Raw genomic sequence first — 21,374 nt, 5'->3', positions numbered from 1 at the left:
CTAACTATAACTCGCGCGCCCGCATTGCACTGCTGATGACGTCACATATTACATCACTCATGACATGGTCAGTGACATCACTCATGACATCACTGATGACATCTCAAATGACATCACTGATGACATCATCCAGTGACTGTGTGTTTTTTTGAAAAATAAATATGTTTTATATATGTATATGTAAAGGTCGATAGAAGAATAAATGGGTATATAAGTGTCTAAATGGATGATTTGTGTATACAGCGGTATACAGCGCCAGGACACCATGTAACGAGGTAACAGTGCGCTTTACAAGTATACATACATACATACATACATACATTGTATAATGCATTGATTAAGAGTATCTTAGTGAATATATGGGTTAGTGAGTAATGTTTAAATATACAAATATATAATAATCAGTATAATCAGAAGTGTGGCTCACTGGTTAGAGGAGGCAGACCCTGAAGCAGAGGTCAGACCCGGGACCAGGGTTCAATTCCCGACACGGCAGGGTCTTGAGCCCAAATATCCACGGACTCGATAATTCTCGTTTCGGTGTCTACTTGAATCACAGGTTCACACTCTGCAGCTCTGGGCATTAGCCTGCTTAATCTCCACTACGGCCCCCCCGCGGCGGGATGCCTGGCTTTCACCTTGGGGAAGCCAGGACGGGTTCCCAAGGCAAGCGCCGAGATGCCTACGGGTAATCGAGCGCTATATAAGAACGCATAATAATAATAATAATATCAGTCTCTCACTTTGTATATAAGTTACTGCATGGGTTGGTGAGTAGCTACATGAGTTTATATATGGGTTAGTAGTTTTTTTTTTGAGTAACTGTATGAATGTCTGAGTGTCTGTATGGTTCAGTGGGGGGGTCTTACGCAGTGCATAGTTCCATGAATGAGTGACACACTGCTTCTATGTTCTGAAGAGAGCATTTGTGCAGGACTGTATGGGTGGATGAGTGTGTGTATGAGTGTGTTAGTGAATGAATGACTGACTCAATAGTGTCTTTATGAATAACTACATATGTTTTCAACTAGTATATGAGAGTATTGGTGTATGTAAGTGAATTTATGTGAGAGTGAGAGATTGTAAGAGTTCCTGTATACATAAGTATGTGTTTATATAAGTGATTGTTTAAGAGGGTAAGTATGTGTATGTTTCTGTAGAAGTGAGTCTAGTGGTGTGTGTATAACTGTACATGCAAGTAAATGGATGTTTAATTCTTTATTAGCATGAGTGACTATGTGTGTAAGTAACTCTATGGATGAGTGGCGGTGTGTAACAGGATGTATCGGTGTATGAGTACATATAATGAGTGAATACATGTATGAGTGACTATATAGGACTGTTGGTGAATGAGTGGATGTGTATTTAGATCTTGGAATTACTGAATTGGTTGTTGTAACTGGTATTGGCATGTCCATTGTTTTGAAAATTTTAGTTTCTATTTTTGAATGTGTGTATCAAAGGTTAAATTAGGGTAAGAGGAGGTCTGCAAATTTATCACAAGGATGATGTCATCAGTGATGTCATCAGTGATGTCATGAGTGATGTCACTGACCATGTCATGAGTGATGTAATATGTGACGCCATCGCTGTTTCCGAAAAAGCGACTACGGAGGAGCAAAGAAGGTGCTGCTGAACCTGAGCAGGACGTCAGCACTAAACGGGCGCCCAACAATTTACCGTTGTGGCACACACAACCTAAATACCCGAAATAATACATGAGCCTCAAAAGAGTGGCTGATTGGCTGTACGCCATCTACTAGGAAGATTGTTTTTTTGTCTTACAATAAGATTGTTGGTCCTGAGGAGAACTCCGCATTGGGGAGTTCGAAATGCGTCGACCTGTTTTTTAGGGTTCTTCTGTCAAATCGAAATTAGTATATAAATAGTGTTTATTAAATAGGACTAATACTAATGTGATTGTGTTTAGTACATTGATTACCATCTGTATCCATTGTTTATTAATTTAAATGAACTTATGTTGTTTTGACACTAGGCCCTAAGTATTTTTTGCTTTGTAGTATGAATGTAGATGGATGAATGGTTTGGCCAAAGTGAAAGTGTGGATGTGTTGTAAATATTGTATAAGTTGTTTTGTATAGTATGTTTTCATTATAATACTTTTTCCAAATTGCTTGTATATACACATGAATATTGTTTGCTTGTTGAAAATAAATTTCTGATTCACTAGTGTGAAAATAAATGAATAAACTAGTGACGCAAATAAAAAATCGGATCTTTATGTCTTGCCAATAGGGGTCATTCTAAAAAACAGTTAATCATATTCAGTACTGGCAGGTGTGTTGTTGTTTAGATATGTGACGTCATCAGCAGTGCATTGCGGGCGCACGAGTTATAGTTAGCTGAACTAACTATAACGGGGGAATTTCAATGGTTTTGTATGAGAGAAATGTCCAGCTAACTATAACGACCCTGAAACCTATGGTTTTTTTCAGTGACTTTCTAAGGTTTTTTAAATGCTAATTCCTGACTATAACGTGCCTGAAATCTATGGTTTTTTCAGTGAATTTCAAAGGTTTTGTAACTGATAATTCCTATTTATAATGTTTATTAGCATATCTGTTTTTTCTATCTTTTTTAATTATCATCCCATTCTCAACGTAGTAAAAACTGAAAATATTCCCACTCTTCAATTTATTCCTTCCTACTAGAAAATCGCTACAAACCAGAACCACAACTAACGTTAATAATACACAAACTAGGCGTTCTCGTAGAAAAAAAACAAAAAAAACACCACTTCCCAAACTTTCAAAAACAAACCAAATCTACAATGCTATCCACAAAAAAGGCAATAGTTCCATTTACCACTAACAAATGAATATCAACATTTAACTAGTATAAGGACATCGACTATGTACTGTGTAAATTACATCCAACTCACACCCATATCTAAAGACAAATATGTAATAGAGGTACTAATTATATACTTCCAACACCCAACAAAATAACAACACTTAGCCCCACCACCAAAAGAACCACCCCTCCTGATCGCTCTCTCTCTACTACCTCAGACGCAGCACAAAACGGGACAACGGGCCTTCCCAAAATATAATATCCCCTCAACAGCATACTAGCTCAATGTTCAGAGATGTGGCAATCAACTATGTGTAAGGGAAGATCTCACACATCAACAATAATGTATACACTGCTAATACTACCGATGATATGCTATACATAACACACTATAGAAACCAAAAACGTTTCCGTGTGTAGATATGCTATTGATACGTGTAGTGTACTGCACAGTGGACGCAGCCATATTATCTCAAACACTGGGGAATATTTCGGTCATGTAGCTGCGTTGTCTCCCCCCTCCCTTGAAGCAGAAGCAGAGTGGGCTTCTGCTTCTGCGGAGTACGCAATGTCAGTGTAAGACTATAAATAATTAGCCTACACCTTGGGCGGGGTTCACTTCTGCAAAGAGAAGAGACTCCGCCATAGCGAAGGTCCGCACCCTGCCACGTGGCTGCCGCCATGACCACGTGCCTCCTCGATACAGGTCCATTCCGAACTCAAAGCCACAGCACCGCAGACTTATGTCTGTATCGACTACTGCCTTCGATCTCCACTGCGGACAACAGGGTTCACAACTTGAATTCAGCTTTTGCATCTGCACTACGGACAGCATTGAATCCAGCCTTGCTTTATTTAAGGTAGAGACAATTGTACACTATGTCTTCCGATTTTATAAAAGGATGTGACAAAAAACATTCGTCTGTAACTGTGCTGACTACAGCCTTCGATCTACACTGCGGACAGCAGGGTTCACAAATTAAATTCAGCTGTGCATCTGCACTACGGACAGCATTGAATCCAGCCTTGCTTTATTTAAGGTAGAGACAAATGTACTCTATGTCTTCTGATTTTGTAAAAGGATGTGACAAAAAGCATTCGTCTATAACTGTGCTGACTACAGCCTTCGATCTACACTGCGGACAGCAGGGTTCACAAATTAAATTCAGCTGTGCATCTGCACTACGGACAGCATTGAATCCAGCCTTGCTTTATTTAAGGTAGAGACAAATGTACTCTATGTCTTCTGATTTTGTAAAAGGATGTGACAAAAAGCATTCGTCTATAACTGTGCTGACTACAGCCTTCGATCTACACTGCGGACAGCAGGGTTCACAACTTCAATTCAGCTTTCTATCTACACTACGGACAGTATTCAAGTTATCCTTGATTTATGTAAGGCAAAGACTATTTTTTTAAAGGATGCCACAAAAAACATTCCTCAATGTCTGTACTGAGTACTGCCTTCAGATGTACACTGCGATCAACAGAGTTCACTACTTGATTTCAAAAGCGCATCAGCACTACAGACAACATTTAATTCAGTCCGATTTATTTAAGGCAGAGACAATTGTACTGTGTCCTCAGATTCTGTTAACTGTGACAAAATATCATTCATCGATGTTTGTGTCAACTACTGCGGACAGTAGGGTTCACAACTTCAGTTCAGCTTTCCATCTACACTACGGACAGCATTCAAGTTCCCCAAGGCTCCTCGCTCAGCCCAACCCTCTTCAACGTCTACATGAGCCCCCTCGCAGCCATCGCACGCCAGCACAACCTCAACATCATCTCCTACGCCGACAACACCCAGCTGATCCTCTCCCTCACCAACGACCCCGCCACCGCCAGAGCCAACCTACACGAAGGGATGAAAGAGGTAGCCGAATGGATGAAGGACAGCCGCCTGAAACTGAACTCGGACAAGACGGAAGTCCTCATCCTGGGGTCCTCCCCCTCCGCCTGGGACGACTCCTGGTGGCCCCCAGCCTTAGGCAGCGCACCCAAACCATCAGACCACGCACGCAACCTGGGCTTCATCCTGGACTCCTCCCTCTCCATGACCAGACAAGTCAACGCCGTCTCCTCGTCGTGCTTCAACATCCTGCGCATGCTACGGAAGATCTTCCGGTGGATCCCCACCGAGACCAGGAAGACGGTCACCCAGGCCCTCGTCATCAGCCGTCTGGACTACGGCAACTCCCTCTACGCCGGAACCACCGCCAAACTCCAGAAGAGACTCCAGCGGATCCAGAACGCCTCAGCACGGCTCATCCTGGACATCCCCCACCGCAACCACATCTCCGGACACCTGAAAGACCTGCACTGGCTCCCGGTCAACAAGAGAATCACCTTCCGCCTCCTCACCCACGCACACAAAGCCTTACACAACCAAGGTCCAGGATACCTCAACAACCGCCTCAACTTCTACGCCCCCAAACGCCAGCTTTGATCGACCGGCCACGCCCTTGCCGCCGTCCCCCGCATCCGAAGAGCCACCACAGGGGGAAGGTCCTTCTCCTACCTCGCCGCCAAGACTTGGAACTCCCTCCCGACACACCTCCGCCTGACCCAGGACCACCTCATCTTCAGGAAGCAGCTCAAGACCTGGCTGTTCGAGCGGTAGCGGACCCCCCCTTCCCCCAGCGCCTTGAGACCCTCCGGGTGAGTAGCGCGCTCTATAAATGCTTTGATTGATTGATTGATTGATTGAAGTTATCCTTGATTTATGTAAGGCAAATACTGTTTTGTCAAAGGATGCCACCAAAAACATTCCTCAATGACTGTACTGAGTTCTGTTTTCAAATGTACACTGCAATCAAAAGAGTTTACCACTTGATACCAGTGGCACATAAGCACTACAGACAACATAAAATTCAGTCTCAATCTATTTAAGGCAGAAAAATAGTACTGTGTCCTCAGATTTTGTTAAAATATGTGACAAAAAAAAGCATTCCTCGATGTCTGTGTCAACTTCTGCCTTCGATGTACTCTGGGGACAGCAGGGTTCACAACTTGAAGTCACCTTTGCATGTATACTACGGACAGTAAGGATTTCAACCTTGATTATTTTAATGCAGAGACAATCGTACTGTATGTGTTCTGATTTTGTTAAAATAAGTGACAAAAATCATTCGTCCATATCTCTGCTGACTACTGCCTTCGATTTACAGTGCGGACAGCAGGGTTCACATCTTGAATTCAGCTTTGAATCTATACTACGAACAGCATGAAATTTAGCCTTGTTCTTTTTTTAAGGTAGAGTTAATTGTACTTTATGCCCTCAGATTTTGTTAAAAGATACGACAAAAAAGAATTTCTTGATGTCAGTGATGACTACTGCCTTCGATCTACATTGTGAGGGCTCACCATTCAGATAGAATGACGATTTAACATGCCGCATTCCAGTAGACAAGAGACATTATACCACTACAACCCACCCCCCGAACCACAAATCATCACAGGGAACGCACACACTGAGTTCTTTCGGTACCACTAACTCACTGCATCACAAGTCATTTCCCCATAGCCTTATTAAAGCAGAATTCACTAGGCAAAAAACATTGCTCCCAGTACAGCACCAAAGGTATTAGTAACTCAGTGCACCAAAAATGATTACCACGTGGCCTTACTAAGGCAGCATTCACAACACAAAAAAATTACTATCAGTACGGCCTGCCCGGACCACGCATCATCGCAGGCTCCACAGAACCTTGTTGTTTTAGATACTACTAACTCAGTGCAAACCAAACTAAGTATAACACCTATCAAACCCTACACAATATCCCTTTATTATGCTTCATTGAAAAACGTATTATATATCACTTATAGATTTATTTGAATAATAAACTTTACACTGCATATATGTTCTATCTTCTACTTCAATCATGATTGCAGATGATGCAGTCCACCCTTAGTTCTACAATGAGGACAACAGGGTTTATAACTTCAATTCAGCTTTGTATCTACACTACAGACAGTAGAGAATTTAGTCATGCTTTATTTAAGGCACACACAAAAAATACTCCTGTGGTACTGCTAGTATGCACAAGCACCTTTAATCCCTACATCCTGTGAACTATGTTTACAAAGAAAGTACAACACAGCGCCAAAATGTACCTCCTACACCGGTAATACCAAGTACCTCTGGGGTATCACCTTTAACATCACAACCAGACATATGTCCCCATTTTGAGAAAGTTAGAATGCACTGCTTGAAATGCAATTGTTTAATTTCTTATGGAGAGCATTCAGTAGACACAGTTTGCAGAGCAATTGATAACCATTGATGATAGTTTTTTTTTAACCTCAAAATTCATGCAGACCAGTATGCAACACTCAATATTTTGAGTACAGACCGCTCGAACCACACATCATCTCAGGGTGAGCACACGCTGAGCACCAGACGGACCACTAACTCAGTACACCATAAATAATCGCCACATGGCCTTATTAAGGCAAAATTCAGTTGCCAAAAGACATTCTTACCAGTTTGTTCTGCTTGAACCACACATCATCGCAGGCTCTACATAAACCGCCCCTACCTCAGTGTACCACAACTCATGAACACTTTACGATAGAATCTTCTGTCTATTATTTCACATATAGTGCTCCTACCTTAATACAGCAGAAGTTATAAAACGTTTACGATTGAATATCTGTGTATGATGTCATGATTACTATTCTAATTGTTACCAACAGCAACGTAATAAAATGGAGTTGAGCCCATGTGCCTGTACCCACTTCAACTATCTATCTGTGTCTGTGTATTTATTATGTATCTACAATGCTGCTCCTGCGCCCTACCAAATTATATTGTGCTATAAATAGCGTAAGCAACCATCTTACCTCTGACAGTAAGTGTGGACTATTCCTCCTTTTTTTTCTTTTTTTTTTAGCGTATTTATACAGTGCAAAATCAACCCAAAACTATATCAGCAATTTACATGAGCACCGTATTTACAGTACATTTTCAGGCATGCGTAGATAACGTCATTACTCTACAATATCAGGATGTGGACGCAATTCCAAGCCTCGAACTCTGCTTTCCAGCACCAAGTTTGACAGTGTACCCGAATGACCACATACGTATATATATTAGCTGCCCTTCATGTGCCAAAAACTGCAACTTAAACCTTTCACAGCCCTGTATTACTACAGCTACAACACTCCACTGAATGTACAACAAACATTCATAATCACAGAAATCCGTCATGTCCACCATCTTTTATGTGTGCAACTATGAATGAATATAGAGTCAGTGATACCCCATACACATTTATACCAAATGGGAGTTCCATGGTGATTCATAGTGACGTGGATGTCGCAGTACAGAAAGGGAAGAAAGACAACAGTGCTAATACAACAATTAGGCAATAAGGTAAAAGATATGGGAGAGTAATATAACGGAAGGTAAAACACAGTGATACCCCGTACCTTTCATATTGGCCATGTTGTGGAAATGTACAGACATAATGATACATTTGCGTTTAAAACCCGGGTGACGTCAGCACTACAAAATGGACACCCGATTCACTTGATTTCTCATATAACTCACAACGGAACCACGCCCATAGCTCCAGAATCATGGTTAAGAGCCTCGCGCAGCACTGGCATACGTCAGGCCAGCCCACCCCACTTACGCTTCCAGGAAAAAACAAAAACGCAACATTGCCCAGATTTCCATTGTACTGATTTCTTAGTTCCAGGTCTAGTTGTCAAAACGGCACACACACTGCCTCATGGCTGGTATACACCCACACCACACCCATCTAGCACAAGCATCACTACACACGTGACCCTACCAATAAAAAAGATGGAGCGCACATGCTTTATGCCATTTTAGAGTCGCTCCCATCGCAAGCGCTGTGATGGTCTGCCCTGGTGGTTCAGATGTCTCATGTAGGCCCGAACCACAGAGTACAAGGGCCCACCACTACGTGCCTGGCCTCTTTGGTCACTGAGTTAGTGGTACCGCAAGGACTGAGCGGGTGAGGAACCTTCGATGATGATGGGAGCACGTGTATGTTGTTATCCATACTGATATCAACACTCAGCACCATATATCAGATTTCTTGGTGACAGAGCGGGACTGCATGATGTAGAAGGTGTCCTGTCCACGAAAAGGTGAGCAGTGAGGCCTTGGTGCGCATTGGAGAGAGTTGATGGGGTGCAGCAGGCTAGATACAAAAAAGCGACGCAGTGATTTAGGCACACGCAGTCCTATATACTGTATCTTATTGCATTAAAAAAAATGTTTTCCAATAGCAGGAAAGTTTTTATAATCGGTCAAATGTCCGGTATATAAACTGTACAAATTGTTGTTTTTAAATGCGAGAGGGAAGGTGTGTGAAAGGGGATGTAATTCTACTCCACATTAAGATAGTAACAAATACCAATCATAACATCTTTCTTTTACTATCTTTTAGATATAGAGCTTCAGGGTGCATTATGTCCCATGACATGGTGAAAAACACACCGATGACAGAAAGGTGAGCTGCGAATATTCTTTGCAGTCACTCTCTCACTTCCTCTCTCCTTTGATAAACAAATGACACACAATGTTAACTTCCTTTTTAACTTACAGGTTGTGTTTCACAAATTGGCGTTATCCCCCCAAACACCTCCAGGGCTCTACGTTCGTGCATTCTGCGATGATGCGTGGCCATCGTAACAACGTCTGAGAAGGTTGCTTCGACACGTGATGCACCCTCTTTAAATCAAGCCAATGGCACAAGGTGAGCAAAGAAGATTGTTTCCAAAACAACGACAAGTCATCTGTGGACGGAGAGAGTGGATAGTGTGCAGCAGCTTCACTGCATAGGAATGTACAATTACCTCCAAGCTGTGAGAATAGATAGGTTACAACAGTCTGAGGGGAAGATTTACAAGCCCCTTGCACCACTTCTGTTTTACTTTTAACATGGGAAAAGTGGCACACGGAGCTTGTAAATCTGCCTCTGCGTTTGCAAGAAAAAGCACTCACCTCCCGACTCTGCGAGTCAATGGGGTGCAACAGTCTAGGTACGCAATATTGAGAACTCACCGCTTTGCAGTAGGAGTGCATGGGATATAGTACTTTGGAAGAAAAACAGCGCACAGACACCCCCTTACAGTGGAAGTTGATGAAATATATTATCCTGAGTGTACAAATAAAGCAAAAATATACGTGTGCAGTTGTATGTACTATGCTATTACTAACTCTACATACAATCTTTCAGATCACTAAACATGGAGGGTACACTATGAACCAGCACTTGCTTGGACACACAACGGAGGCAAAAGGTGAGCTACGAGTATTTTCTCCAGTATTAACTGCTCCATCTACAACTTTCTCTCTCTCACAGTTTTAATGTCATTTTTTCTCTCTTTCTCTCTCTCACTCTCTCTCACATCGTTTCTCTTTTAAAGTTATGGACGCTGCTGTCCACTCTGCAATGTACAACCAAAGCTGAGTTCAAGTTGTGAACTCTGTTGGTCACAGTGTTTACATAAGGTAAGCAGAGCGGCCTAGATATACAATGCCTCCGATTAAATGCATTAGAAATAAAAGAGCTTATTAACAAGCCCCTTGCACCACTTTTGCATTACTTTTAACATGGGAAAAGTAACGCAAAAGTGGCACAAGGGGCTTGTAAATAAGCCCCAAAGAATATTGTCCTGCATAATGACTTGATCTCTCACCTAATTCTGTCTCATCGCTGAATCATTTTAAAGACCTGTTGGTCTATACTGTAAATCTGACGCAGTAGGCATTTCCGTACAGACACCTCTTGAACGCGGGCCTATAAGAGAGGTGGAATGTATCAGGCACACTGCAGACGTGCAAATAACCAAATATTGCCAAGTGTTACCTTAACTTGTAATGTTTGACCTCATTTAGTCACATTGATCTAATTTTGAACACTTATTTTCATTTTTGTTTTGCAGATTACCTACCCTACTTCTATTGGAGTCCATATCACATTTTGTTTAATTGTTGCTTTAAAGGTGTTTCTAGTTATTTATTACATTGTTATCTTTAAGTTACAGTTCCAGTTATTTATTGTTGTTTTAATAAAAGTTACTTTTAAAAAAGTATATACGTCTTCTTTTTCTGACAGCATTTCACTATTATTTAGTGTGAAAATAATACAGTTAGAAAACATTTAAAAATAGAAATAATATTTATAACTTGAAGTATAATACTGAGGCTAACTCTTTACCAGCTCTTTACCAGAGTCTATAGCTACGACTAACAGTTCCTATGGAAAACTTTTAAAACTCCAGCACAGTAACTGTTTCGATTAGCAACATTGTGTGGTGAACTTCTAACCTCTGTGCTCACTTAAGTGTTCCATGAACTGTTACTATGGTAACAGGCAGTAAGCCGTTTCGGGGTAGGGCTGAAAGGTACTGGCTGTACAGAAACCGTTATATTTACCCAGGATCCTCTACATGACAGAAAGGAAAGCAAAGTAATACAGAACACTGTGTAACAGATTTACAACCTCCTTGCGACACTTTTGCGTCCAAGGCCCCCCTGCAAAATTAGAAGTGTGGGGGACTCAACGACCCTGCTCAAGCCCCGGGAACCACCACCCCCGGGGATTTGTATATTGTGGGAGGCAGACTGCGTGGCCCTCTGCCTGGAGCCCGCCACGCCCCAGGGCCTGCTCCTGCAGTGTCCCGGGCTGCCTACCCCCGGAACACTGCTGTTTGCTATGAGAGGGTGGGAGTCTCACGGCTCCCGCCCTCCCATAGCAAACTTGGTTTGGATTTTGAAAGACAGAGCAGTGAAATCTCTTCTCACCAGATTGCTTTTCCACATGCAAGTTAGCATCTCCCCATGTGGAAAAGCAATCCCGGCTCCCGAAGGATGCGGGGAGCCGGCAGGACCGTGGGGGCATTGTGGCTTCCCCCACGATCCCCAACATTTTTTATAAGACCCGGGGGGTAGGGTCCCCGGGGTTATTAGAAATTACTGATAGGGGTTATTTTTTGGGGTAAAATTAGAAGTCGCGTACCCAGTGCAGTGCTTAGTGTGGCCCCCTGGTGTGCACACGCTGGATGCACGACTCATAATCTGTAGGGTGCGCGACTCCAGCACCTTTGGTGCACAACTTCTACGCATTTGGGAGCCGGCATTGCTTTTCCACATGGGGAGCTACTAACATGCAGCTCCCCATGTGGAAAAGCAATCTGATTTAGATTTTGAAAGAGAGAACAGATTTCCTTGCTATGGGAGGGCGGGATGGACACCCCGGGACACTGCAGGAGCCGGCCCTCCCACAATACTTAAAGCCCCGGGGAGTGGTGGTCCCCGGGGCTTTGAAGACCTTGCAGCCCCCCAATCATTTTTTTGTAGCTTCGGGGGGTAACGGGGCCCTTGAGTGCTCCAGGAGGGGGGCCACGCAGTCCCCCTCCCACAATACATAAAGCCCCAGGGGTGGTGGTCCCCATGGCTTTGGGGACCTTGGACCCCACCATTTATTTTTTTAGCCCCGGGGGGTGACGATCCCTGGGGATGGGGGGCCCCCCATAAAATTTAATAATTTTGCCCCCGGTATTTAGCCCTCCCAGGGGCTAATTATAAAATAAGCTCAGTTTTATTTTATTTTATCTTTTTACGGCGAAGTCCGCGCACCCTACACGCACTTGCCGGGTCTTGTTTTTTTTTTTAAACATGAGTGGACCCTGGGAGTCCTTCTGGGACCCCCTAAGCAGGTCTAGAGGGTAAAAGTATTTCTACCTTGCCCCATTTCTATGTTTTGCACACATATTCCACTGACTTCTTGAGCCTCGCTTCTACCAAGGCAAAAAATGGCTGCCAACAGTTCCTGGTTTCGAATGTTGACAACCACTTGACAGCCAATTAGCATTCAGCGCGTGATCGGAAGGGTGCGCTTATGGTGCGCTCAGGGTCCGCGGGTCGACCGCGCCCATAGATATATAAATTCTTTTAACTGTAATTTTCTCAGGAACTACTGAACAGATTGACACCATTTAAGCAAAAGGCACAAGTCTGACCTGAGGACTCAACTTTGCCAAATTTGGCTTAATTTCATTCAGCAGTTCGGGCTGTAGCTGTGGCTAAATGTCCTATGGGAAATTGCATGGGGAAAACGTGTTTTGGAACCTCCCTTTTTTCTCTGCCCCCGCTTGACGAATCATCCCGAAACTTTCAGGATAGGAGCAGACCAGAACTGACCAAAAGTTTGGAAAATTTCGCAAAGATTCATCAATCGGCGCCAAAGTTATTGGGAATAGAATTTTGGGGATTTCCTATGTATAATAGGTCCTACCTATAACTACCTACTGGCGACCGCCAGTAGGTACTATATATATATATATATATATATATATATATATATAGTATAATAAACCTAAACATAAATTGAATAACCTAGAAAATAAAAATAAATAATTTCAAATAAAATGTATACATAAAAATATATTTAAAGATACTAAAGCAACACAATTGTTGTTATAACATTCAAATAAAATAATACTTAATAATATTCATAAATACTAGAATAAATAAAAATGTTAAAACAATTAAAAAAACTCATACAATATAAAACAAAGAAAACATATTTATAATTCCAACTATAATTTAAAATGTAATTAAAAAAAACATACTATTATACTCCATGAAGTTATATGGTGTTAAAAAAACACATTAATCAAAGAAAATGCAATGTATAACTCTAACTCCAACCTAAGTAACTGTAGTGAAAGCATTTCGCCTTGGAGTGGTCAGAATTCCTATTCCCACTTCAAATTAAGCAACAGTAAGAAAAGTTTGGATCTTGGAGGAGTCAGTTTTACTATTACAACTCTAGCTTAAGCAGCATTTTGGAAAATTGTGGTATTTGGGCGTAGGTAGAGCATGTGGGTCAGATGTGCTACTGCCACTACAACCTGAGCAACTGTAAGGAATATGTTGGACTTTGGAGGGGTCGGTTTTCCATTCCCCCTCCAAAGTAGGCAAGAATAGGAAATGTGGAAATGTGTTGGACTCCGCAGGGATCATATTCACCATTACCATTCCAGACTGAGCAACAGTAAGAAATGTGTTGGACTTTGAAGGGTTGGATTTGCTATTCGCACTCCAAACTAAGCAACATTGGTGAAAGGGTTGGACTTTGTTGGGTTAAGATTTACTATTCCCACTCCAATCTAAACAACGCTAGAGGAGTTAGCCTAACGGCTAGGGAGATTGACTACGAATCTGGGGAACTGGGTTTGAGCCTTGGCTATGAAGCTGAACATCTTGTGATTCTGGGCAAATCACTTAATCTCCCTGTGCCTAACAAAAATGAATGCGTTCTCATGTAATGCAACTGGTGCTATGTAAAGCGCTCTGATACCCGATTCGGGTCAAGTTTGCGCTATATAAAACTCTGTTAAAAAAAATACTTCGAACATTAACAAACCATAATAATTATCCACATACATAACTAATGATGGAAATACATTGAATCAGAGTAACAAAATGTTTCAAAATATATATGCAGTAGAAAAGTAAAAGATTTTTACTTTTAAAAACATAGTAGACACAATACACTGAACACTTAAAATGAATGTATATCGATGTAATTGAAATAAAAAAAGTAAATCACATTAAAAATGAATAATAAAAATGTAAATAAAAATGTTTTAAGCAATTAGAAATGCATATACAAACCCAAAATATGCATGATAATTAAAAATGCAACTTATTTAGTTAAATCTTACTTATTTTTTTATAATGTATACAATCAAAATAAATAAAACCATTGTTACGCATAATTATTAAACATTTTACCAATTAAGAAGTAATATATAAAATGTTAAATTAATCAAAATATATTGAACAACCCTTCTACCCAACTTCCATACAAAACAAACAAAATTTGTCCCATAATGTTGTCATCACGACATTTTTTGAACGATGGTAGTTTGACAGAATATTTTTACAACTATATTAAGGACGAACACCCAAAAACCATGCAATGATGAAGACTCCTACCAGTGCATACACCCATACTAGACAGTGATGTGTACCCTAGGGAAATTAATACTGAATATCAGACAGCTAAGGAAACCCTGAGCCACATTAATACATAGTCTGTGGTTCCCAATTTTATCAGGAGACCGTTGTATCATTAATATCAGTCTGTGGGTGCCAAGTAACACCAATGCCATGTGGGCAGCTAAACGTATTCTTGAAGGGTATGTGAGTGCTTAGGGAGCCTGCCTACATTTAGATGCACAAATACAGGACCATGGAGAATGCACCTGACGGTTACACCTGTAAGAGAAGGGGTTCCAGCTCTGGAATGAGGGTCCAACAAGGAAGGGGTCAAGAGAATAGACTAGGAGTTTCATAGGGCAATCATATAGTGTCCCTCTACTCTCCTATCATTAATGCACCACTTGCACATAGGTTCTCCCAATTCCATATGGAAGACATGTTGGAGTTGGAGTGGTCCAGTAATGAAGGAGGCCACAGATTCTAGGAGAGGAAGGTCGTCCTTTTATCTGCTACACGCACAATCAATGGAACTGTGAGTTAGTGAGGGAGGCACCAGTGGACCTTTACCTGTGTTTAAGCCTTTTTAGGTTCACATTACCTTTCATTCAAGTATATGTTGATCCCTCTTACAGCATCTTGTTTCACATCCTAAGCGAGGACCTACACTTTAAACTATGGTGGCACATTCAACCTTGGTGACTGCCAATCATTTATACCCAAACTTTGCAACCAAAGTGACTCTGTCAATTATTGATACCCAAGCTTTGAAACCACGGCGACTCTGCCAGTCATTGATACCCAAACTGTGAAACCAGGGTTGACTCTGCCAATCATTGCTGCCCAAAGTTTGCAACCACAGTGACTCTACCAATCATTGATACACAATTTGGCAACCACAGTGAGTCTGACAATCATTGATAGCCAAACTTTGCAACCACAGTGAGACTGCCAATCATTGATACCAAACTTTCCAACCACAGTGACACTGGCAATCATTGATACCCAAACTTTGCAACCGCGGTCACTCTGCTAATAATGGATACCCAAATTGTGAAAGCACAGTGACTCTGCCAATCATTCATACCCAACGTTTGCAATCGCAGTGACTCTGCCAATCATCGATACCCAAACTTTGCAACCACTATGACTCTGCCAATCATTGATACCCAAACTTTGCAACCAGTGATACTACCAATCATTGATACCCAAACTTTGCAACCAGTGATACTACCAATCATTGATACCCAAACTTTGCAACCACAGTGACTCTGCTAATCCATTGATACCCAAACTTTTCAACCACAATGATACTACCAATCATTGATACCCAAACTTTGCAACCAGTGATACTACCAATCATTGATACCCAAACTTTGCAACCACAGTGACTCTGCTAATCCATTGATACCCAAACTTTTCAACCACAATGATACTACCAATCATTGATACCCAAACTTTGCAACCAGTGATACTACCAATCATTGATACCCAAACTTTGCAACCACTATGACTCTGCCAATCATTGATACCCAAACTTTGCAACCACTATGACTCTGTCAATCATTGATACCCACACTTTGCAACCAGGGTGATACTACCAATCTCTGATACCCAAACTTTGCAACCACTATGACTCTGCCAATGATTGATACCCGAACTGTGAAACCAGGGTGACTCTGCCAATCAGTGCTGCCCAAAGTTTGCAACAAGTATCACTCTGCCAATCATCATTGATACCCAAACTTTGCAACCACTATGACTCTGCCAATCATTGACACCCACACTTTGTAACCACAGTGACTCTGCCAATCATTGACACTCACACTTTGTAACCACAGTGACTCTGCCAATCATTGATACCCACACTTTGTAACCATGGGGAGCCCTAGCGGCAATAATGTATTATAAAAAGACAATGATCAGGATCACAAAACCAAAAACAAACAACCGCAAGTAATGCTAAGCTGCCCTCATGTGCTTACCAAAATCTAGTAACCAACATTCCCACTACGATATTAATGCACTAAAATCATTCACCTATAAAATAAATACAATACAATCATGCACCTATCAGACACCACCCAAGACGAATTGCCAAAAACAGCAACCGGAAGGCAGCCTACGTCTTTTGTATACCAAATAATACACCTCAGACCTTACCAGCACTGATGTATCAACGTTATGTAATATATATATATATCTTTCATTTTAGTACTTTATTTATCTTTCAACAAAGACTCAACAGGTGTACAGCATTGAACAGCACCTATTGGTGGATTTATACAGCTTAGTATCATTATCAGAGTAGGGCCTCGCAAGTTAAGCTACACTAAAGCATCAGGGATCAAAGAGTCGGGCAGTGCACTCAGTCCAGTTCCTCCTCTGTCCTATCCTCGATCATCCCTGACTCGTTCCGATCACTCTCCTCCGGGTCAGCAGCTAGGAATGTGTTACAAAGCTCCCTCCACATTCTAGGGAGGGGGGCCGGGGGGGGGGGGCTTTCATACGTGTTCCCTCTGCCAGTGTCCATCCGCACACATGCCTCAGCCACACAGCATCTCAAGGTGGCACTTGCACATCCATGTTATTGCCACCCTGCGCCTCGCTACGTTGGGTAATATGAACATCTGATACTTCCAGCGCAACGAACAGGCAGAAAATGGGACACTAAACGCCATGGAAAACGCAAACTTATTATTACAAAAAGCTTGAGGGCCTGCACAGAATTACTATACCAAAATATACAACATTGTGAACTCATGCATCATTAGCGGCAAATTAGACAGCCAGCAGACCCTCCCCTCCCCCGGTATTAATACTCCAAATATACTCGGGTGTTATTGCATTCTTTCCCATCTTCCGATCCCCGCCAGCACCACCTGAGGCTCTGAGCTACCTCTTCGTTAACGCGGTAATGTATCCATTGTAACCAGGTTCAATCCTTCAACAGGGCCCGCCCTGCTGGGGGGTGGGGGCGGATCTCAAACCCCTCCCTGCCCATCCCGAATGTCCCACAAACACAACCTGCTGCTCTATGAGCCCATGCCTCGAGCCCCTCAATGTGCTTTGAGTTTCCAGCGGCAGGTAGACGAAGATTTCAACTCCTGGCCTTACGCATCCATCACTCTGCCCTCTGGTCGTCATGGAGACGCTGCCTCGGGATTCCTTCCTCTTTGGAAAGGGGCCCAGCGTGCCACTGATGGCTTGTGTGCTCTGGGACTTTTCTAAGCACCTGTACTTGGGTAAACATCGATGGCGCAGGCTGCCTGGGCACGAGTTAAGAGCTCATTTGCCCGAACTCTGCAAAAGAGTTCCCTTCAAGGCCGCCACAAAGTGACTCTGCCAGTGCATTGCTAGATGAGACATGCATACTACGAGAGTACTGCCCAGAGTGGGCACAACACACGGGTGTTGATGCAGGGGAACCTTTTTGGACACTGCTACTGCACAAGGAGGCCTCCCACTTGTGGACTTACAGAAAGAACACCCGTCTGAGCACTGCAGAAACGACCCTCTGCCAACCTGGGTATCTCTGCATGAGATATTCAGAGGGACTGCCCTACATGGACATCACGTGACTGGGCAGCTGATCGGTGCAGCACTAGAAGCCTTCTTAAGCGTTCTAACAGGGTGCCAAAAGGATGGGCAACACACTTGGGCATTACTGGAGGTGACATCTAGCCTTGGCATACGGCCGGCGTTTCTCTACCAGGGCGCCGTGAACGAGGAGACACTCGCTGGGCATTGACCCAAGGGCAATAGTGCATAGATGGGCATCATCAGGGTGCACATTCTAGCATGGCATTGAAACAGTGGGGCCCAATCTGGGCATGGTTGAGGGTAGTGACCCTACATGAGGATAATCCATGGGGCACCCTACCTAAAAAAACGTCAGCGTGGCACCCTGCCTTGGTATCAGCAGTGGGACACTGTATGTGGGCATCACCACAAGGGGTACTCGGTTTGAGGAGATGGTGTGGCGTAACGACCAGAGCTGCCGACTTTGGAACTATGGAACCAGGTTCGAGTTTCGGCGTCGGCTGAACATCCAGTGATTCTGGGCAAATCACGTGATCTCCCTGTACCTAAAGAGATGAATGTGACCTTGGGTAACGTAACTGGTGCTCATGTAAAGCGCTCCCATACCTTCAAGGCCAGACCGCGCTATATCAAACTGCTGGGGTACTTACACTGGCATGGATTCAGGGAGCAACGCACCTATGCATCACCATAAGTGGCCCTCGGACTAGGCCTCGCCAGAGCGGGCACCTTATCTCGGTGTCTCATCTCCAGAGGCGGGTGGCAGCCTGAGCAGGCACTGGGTGCTCAGTTCGGCTCCCACCCGGTGGAGCGCGCCTCTGCTTCGGCATCGTTAGAGGGTTTGACCTGTTCGGGCACCAGGAGGGAGGTGTGGGGGGGGGGGGCGGGTACCCTACCGTGGACCTGTCAGACGAGCACCTCACCTGGACATACCCCGTGGAAGGCCTCCCACTCAAGAGGCGCCACACGCAGCATTGCTGCTCAAGGTGAACCAGGTCTGTCGTCCTAGAGGGTCCCTGTGGGTCATCAGCAGGGACGGCGCCCCGAGGCGCTGCTGCAGCCTTAGCATGCATGACGAGGGAGGGGAGGCTAGCTCCTGGAGGCGGCGTGCATGCACAGGTGGCAGGAGCGGCGGGACGCCAGGGCAGAGGGGCTCTCCCTCTCTCCACACTTCACCAACACCCGAAACCTCTGAAACAACCCCCCCTCTCCCCCCACCTCCTCCCCTGCACAGCTCCCCCGGGGCGCGCGGCCCCCGGGCTACTCACCTGCTCCTGGATGAGCTGCAGCAGTGAACGTCTCTCCATATACCCACCGGGGCTGGTTGCTGAGGTGGGAGGGGGCAGTCGGGCAAATTGACACGCAGACACCGATTGCAAATAAATAACGTGATAAAAGAGGAAGGGGCAAACACCGAGCTCGTACACATACACAGGGATGTCACACACACATGCACACACACGCAGCCAGAGGGACGGCAGCCCCCTCCCCACCCCCTCCCCTGCCTTTACTCCAAAGGCATCAGAGAGAATAATCATGGACCTGCAGCCGCTGGGCTCGGAGAAGGGGCAGGGCAGCCTCGGCCAATCCGGAGCCGTCGGACAGAGGGGAAGCGCAAAGGAGGCGGAGTCAGAGGAGGAGCACAGAGGGGAAAGATGCACACAGGGCTACCCCGGCAGAAGCATTTCTCCAGGCGAAGATCACTGCGGCAGGAGTGAGTTTGCTCCGGCAGAAGGGGTCCTAAGGTGGAGGGAGTGAGTGATCATGAGTGGCACCAGTTACCTCAGTCCCAGCTGGGCCAAGTTCAGGGGAGGTGCACGGGTAGTAGGCGGTAGACCGTGCCAATGTCTGACTGGCTGTATATAGAGTGACAGGTCATATATCACAGCTGGAGAGAAAGATAGGAAGAGACAGGCTGTAAGGGAGAAAGGGATTACTGACAAATCAGTGTTCAGGTCTGTAGTGCAACTTGAAGGGACAGAAGCGAGAAGCTCCGAGAGGAAAGGGAGAACATAGAAAGTAGAAAATAACAATTCAAAGCAATTTGGAGAATGAAGCATAGGACGGGTCTTACTTTAATTTAGGACAGGAGTGGTGACTAGCAGGTCATCCAACGCTGGGGTGAAACAGCGGAAATGAAAGCTGATGTTCCAATCAACAGGAAAAAAGGGAAAGGAGAGCTCTCATAGCTATCTCTTTGATGCTCTTTGAATAAGTGTGCCTCGGGTTCCATCCAAGCAGGTACCCAAGGCCTATGTTCCCTAAATCTGTACTGTTGCACACCCAAATTAGCAACTCTCTAGCCCCATGTACGCCCCATGTAAAAGGTACCATAGGTAGCAAGAGCTCTATGACCAGGGAAAGCCTCTAAGGGCTGCAGCACTTATTATGCCACTCTTAGAGGCCCTGTACCTTTACACACACACTGCCATTGCAGGGTGAGTGTTTTGGTGCAGAACAAAGTGAAGAGTCAACATCCCTGTGTGCCATGACTCCACCCCACTGCCTAGGGAATAGGTCAGCCACCCTCCTAGCTGGGTGTACTATGCCACTGGTGAGGGTACATGTGCATGAGCCCTGTACCCCTACAGTGTCTAAGTCGATTTTTAAACATTGTAAGTGCAGTAATGCCATAAAGAGTATATGGTGTGGGAGTTTGTCATTACGAACTCCACAGCACCATAATGGTTATACTGAAGACTGGGAAGTTTGAAAAATGCACTCAGAGGGCATCGTAGAGATGCCCCTGAAAAACAACCTGACTCTAGTGTCCTGGCTGCGTGGCTGCTCACCAGCTACCACCACCAGATATGTTTCTGGACCCCTGGGTCGAGAGTTTGCTGCACTTGGGTTCCTGAATAAAAGCACATCCTGTGTCGAGGTGCCAAGCCTCTTCCCCAGAATGGGCAGGGTCCACGAAGGGGAAGCTTCAAAGGCTTGCCGTCTTTGTAAGCTGGCCCAGCCTTTTGCTGCTCCCAGCAACTGTCCCCCACCGGTTCTGACCACCTCTTTGGGCAGGAGA

General features: G+C 44.2%; 1 protein-coding gene across 1 annotated transcript in view; it reads right to left on the bottom strand.

Annotated features, from left to right (window-relative positions):
* Window positions 1–19,786, bottom strand: part of RHBDL1 (rhomboid like 1) — a 533,195-nt gene extending 513,409 nt beyond the window's left edge. Inside the window, exon 1 of the mRNA XM_078664288.1 lies at window positions 19,621–19,786. Within this exon, the coding sequence (XP_078520414.1) occupies window positions 19,621–19,659 (39 nt within the window). The 5' untranslated portion in view covers window positions 19,660–19,786. The remainder of the gene's footprint in view (window positions 1–19,620) is intronic.
* Between the last annotated feature and the right edge of the window lie 1,588 nt (window positions 19,787–21,374).

The sequence above is a fragment of the Lissotriton helveticus genome, chromosome 10 (genome assembly GCF_964261635.1).
Source record: "Lissotriton helveticus chromosome 10, aLisHel1.1, whole genome shotgun sequence".
NCBI lineage: Eukaryota > Metazoa > Chordata > Amphibia > Caudata > Salamandridae > Lissotriton > Lissotriton helveticus.
The sequence above is the reverse complement of the archived record's forward strand: the minus strand, read 5'-3'. Positions and strand labels throughout refer to the sequence as shown.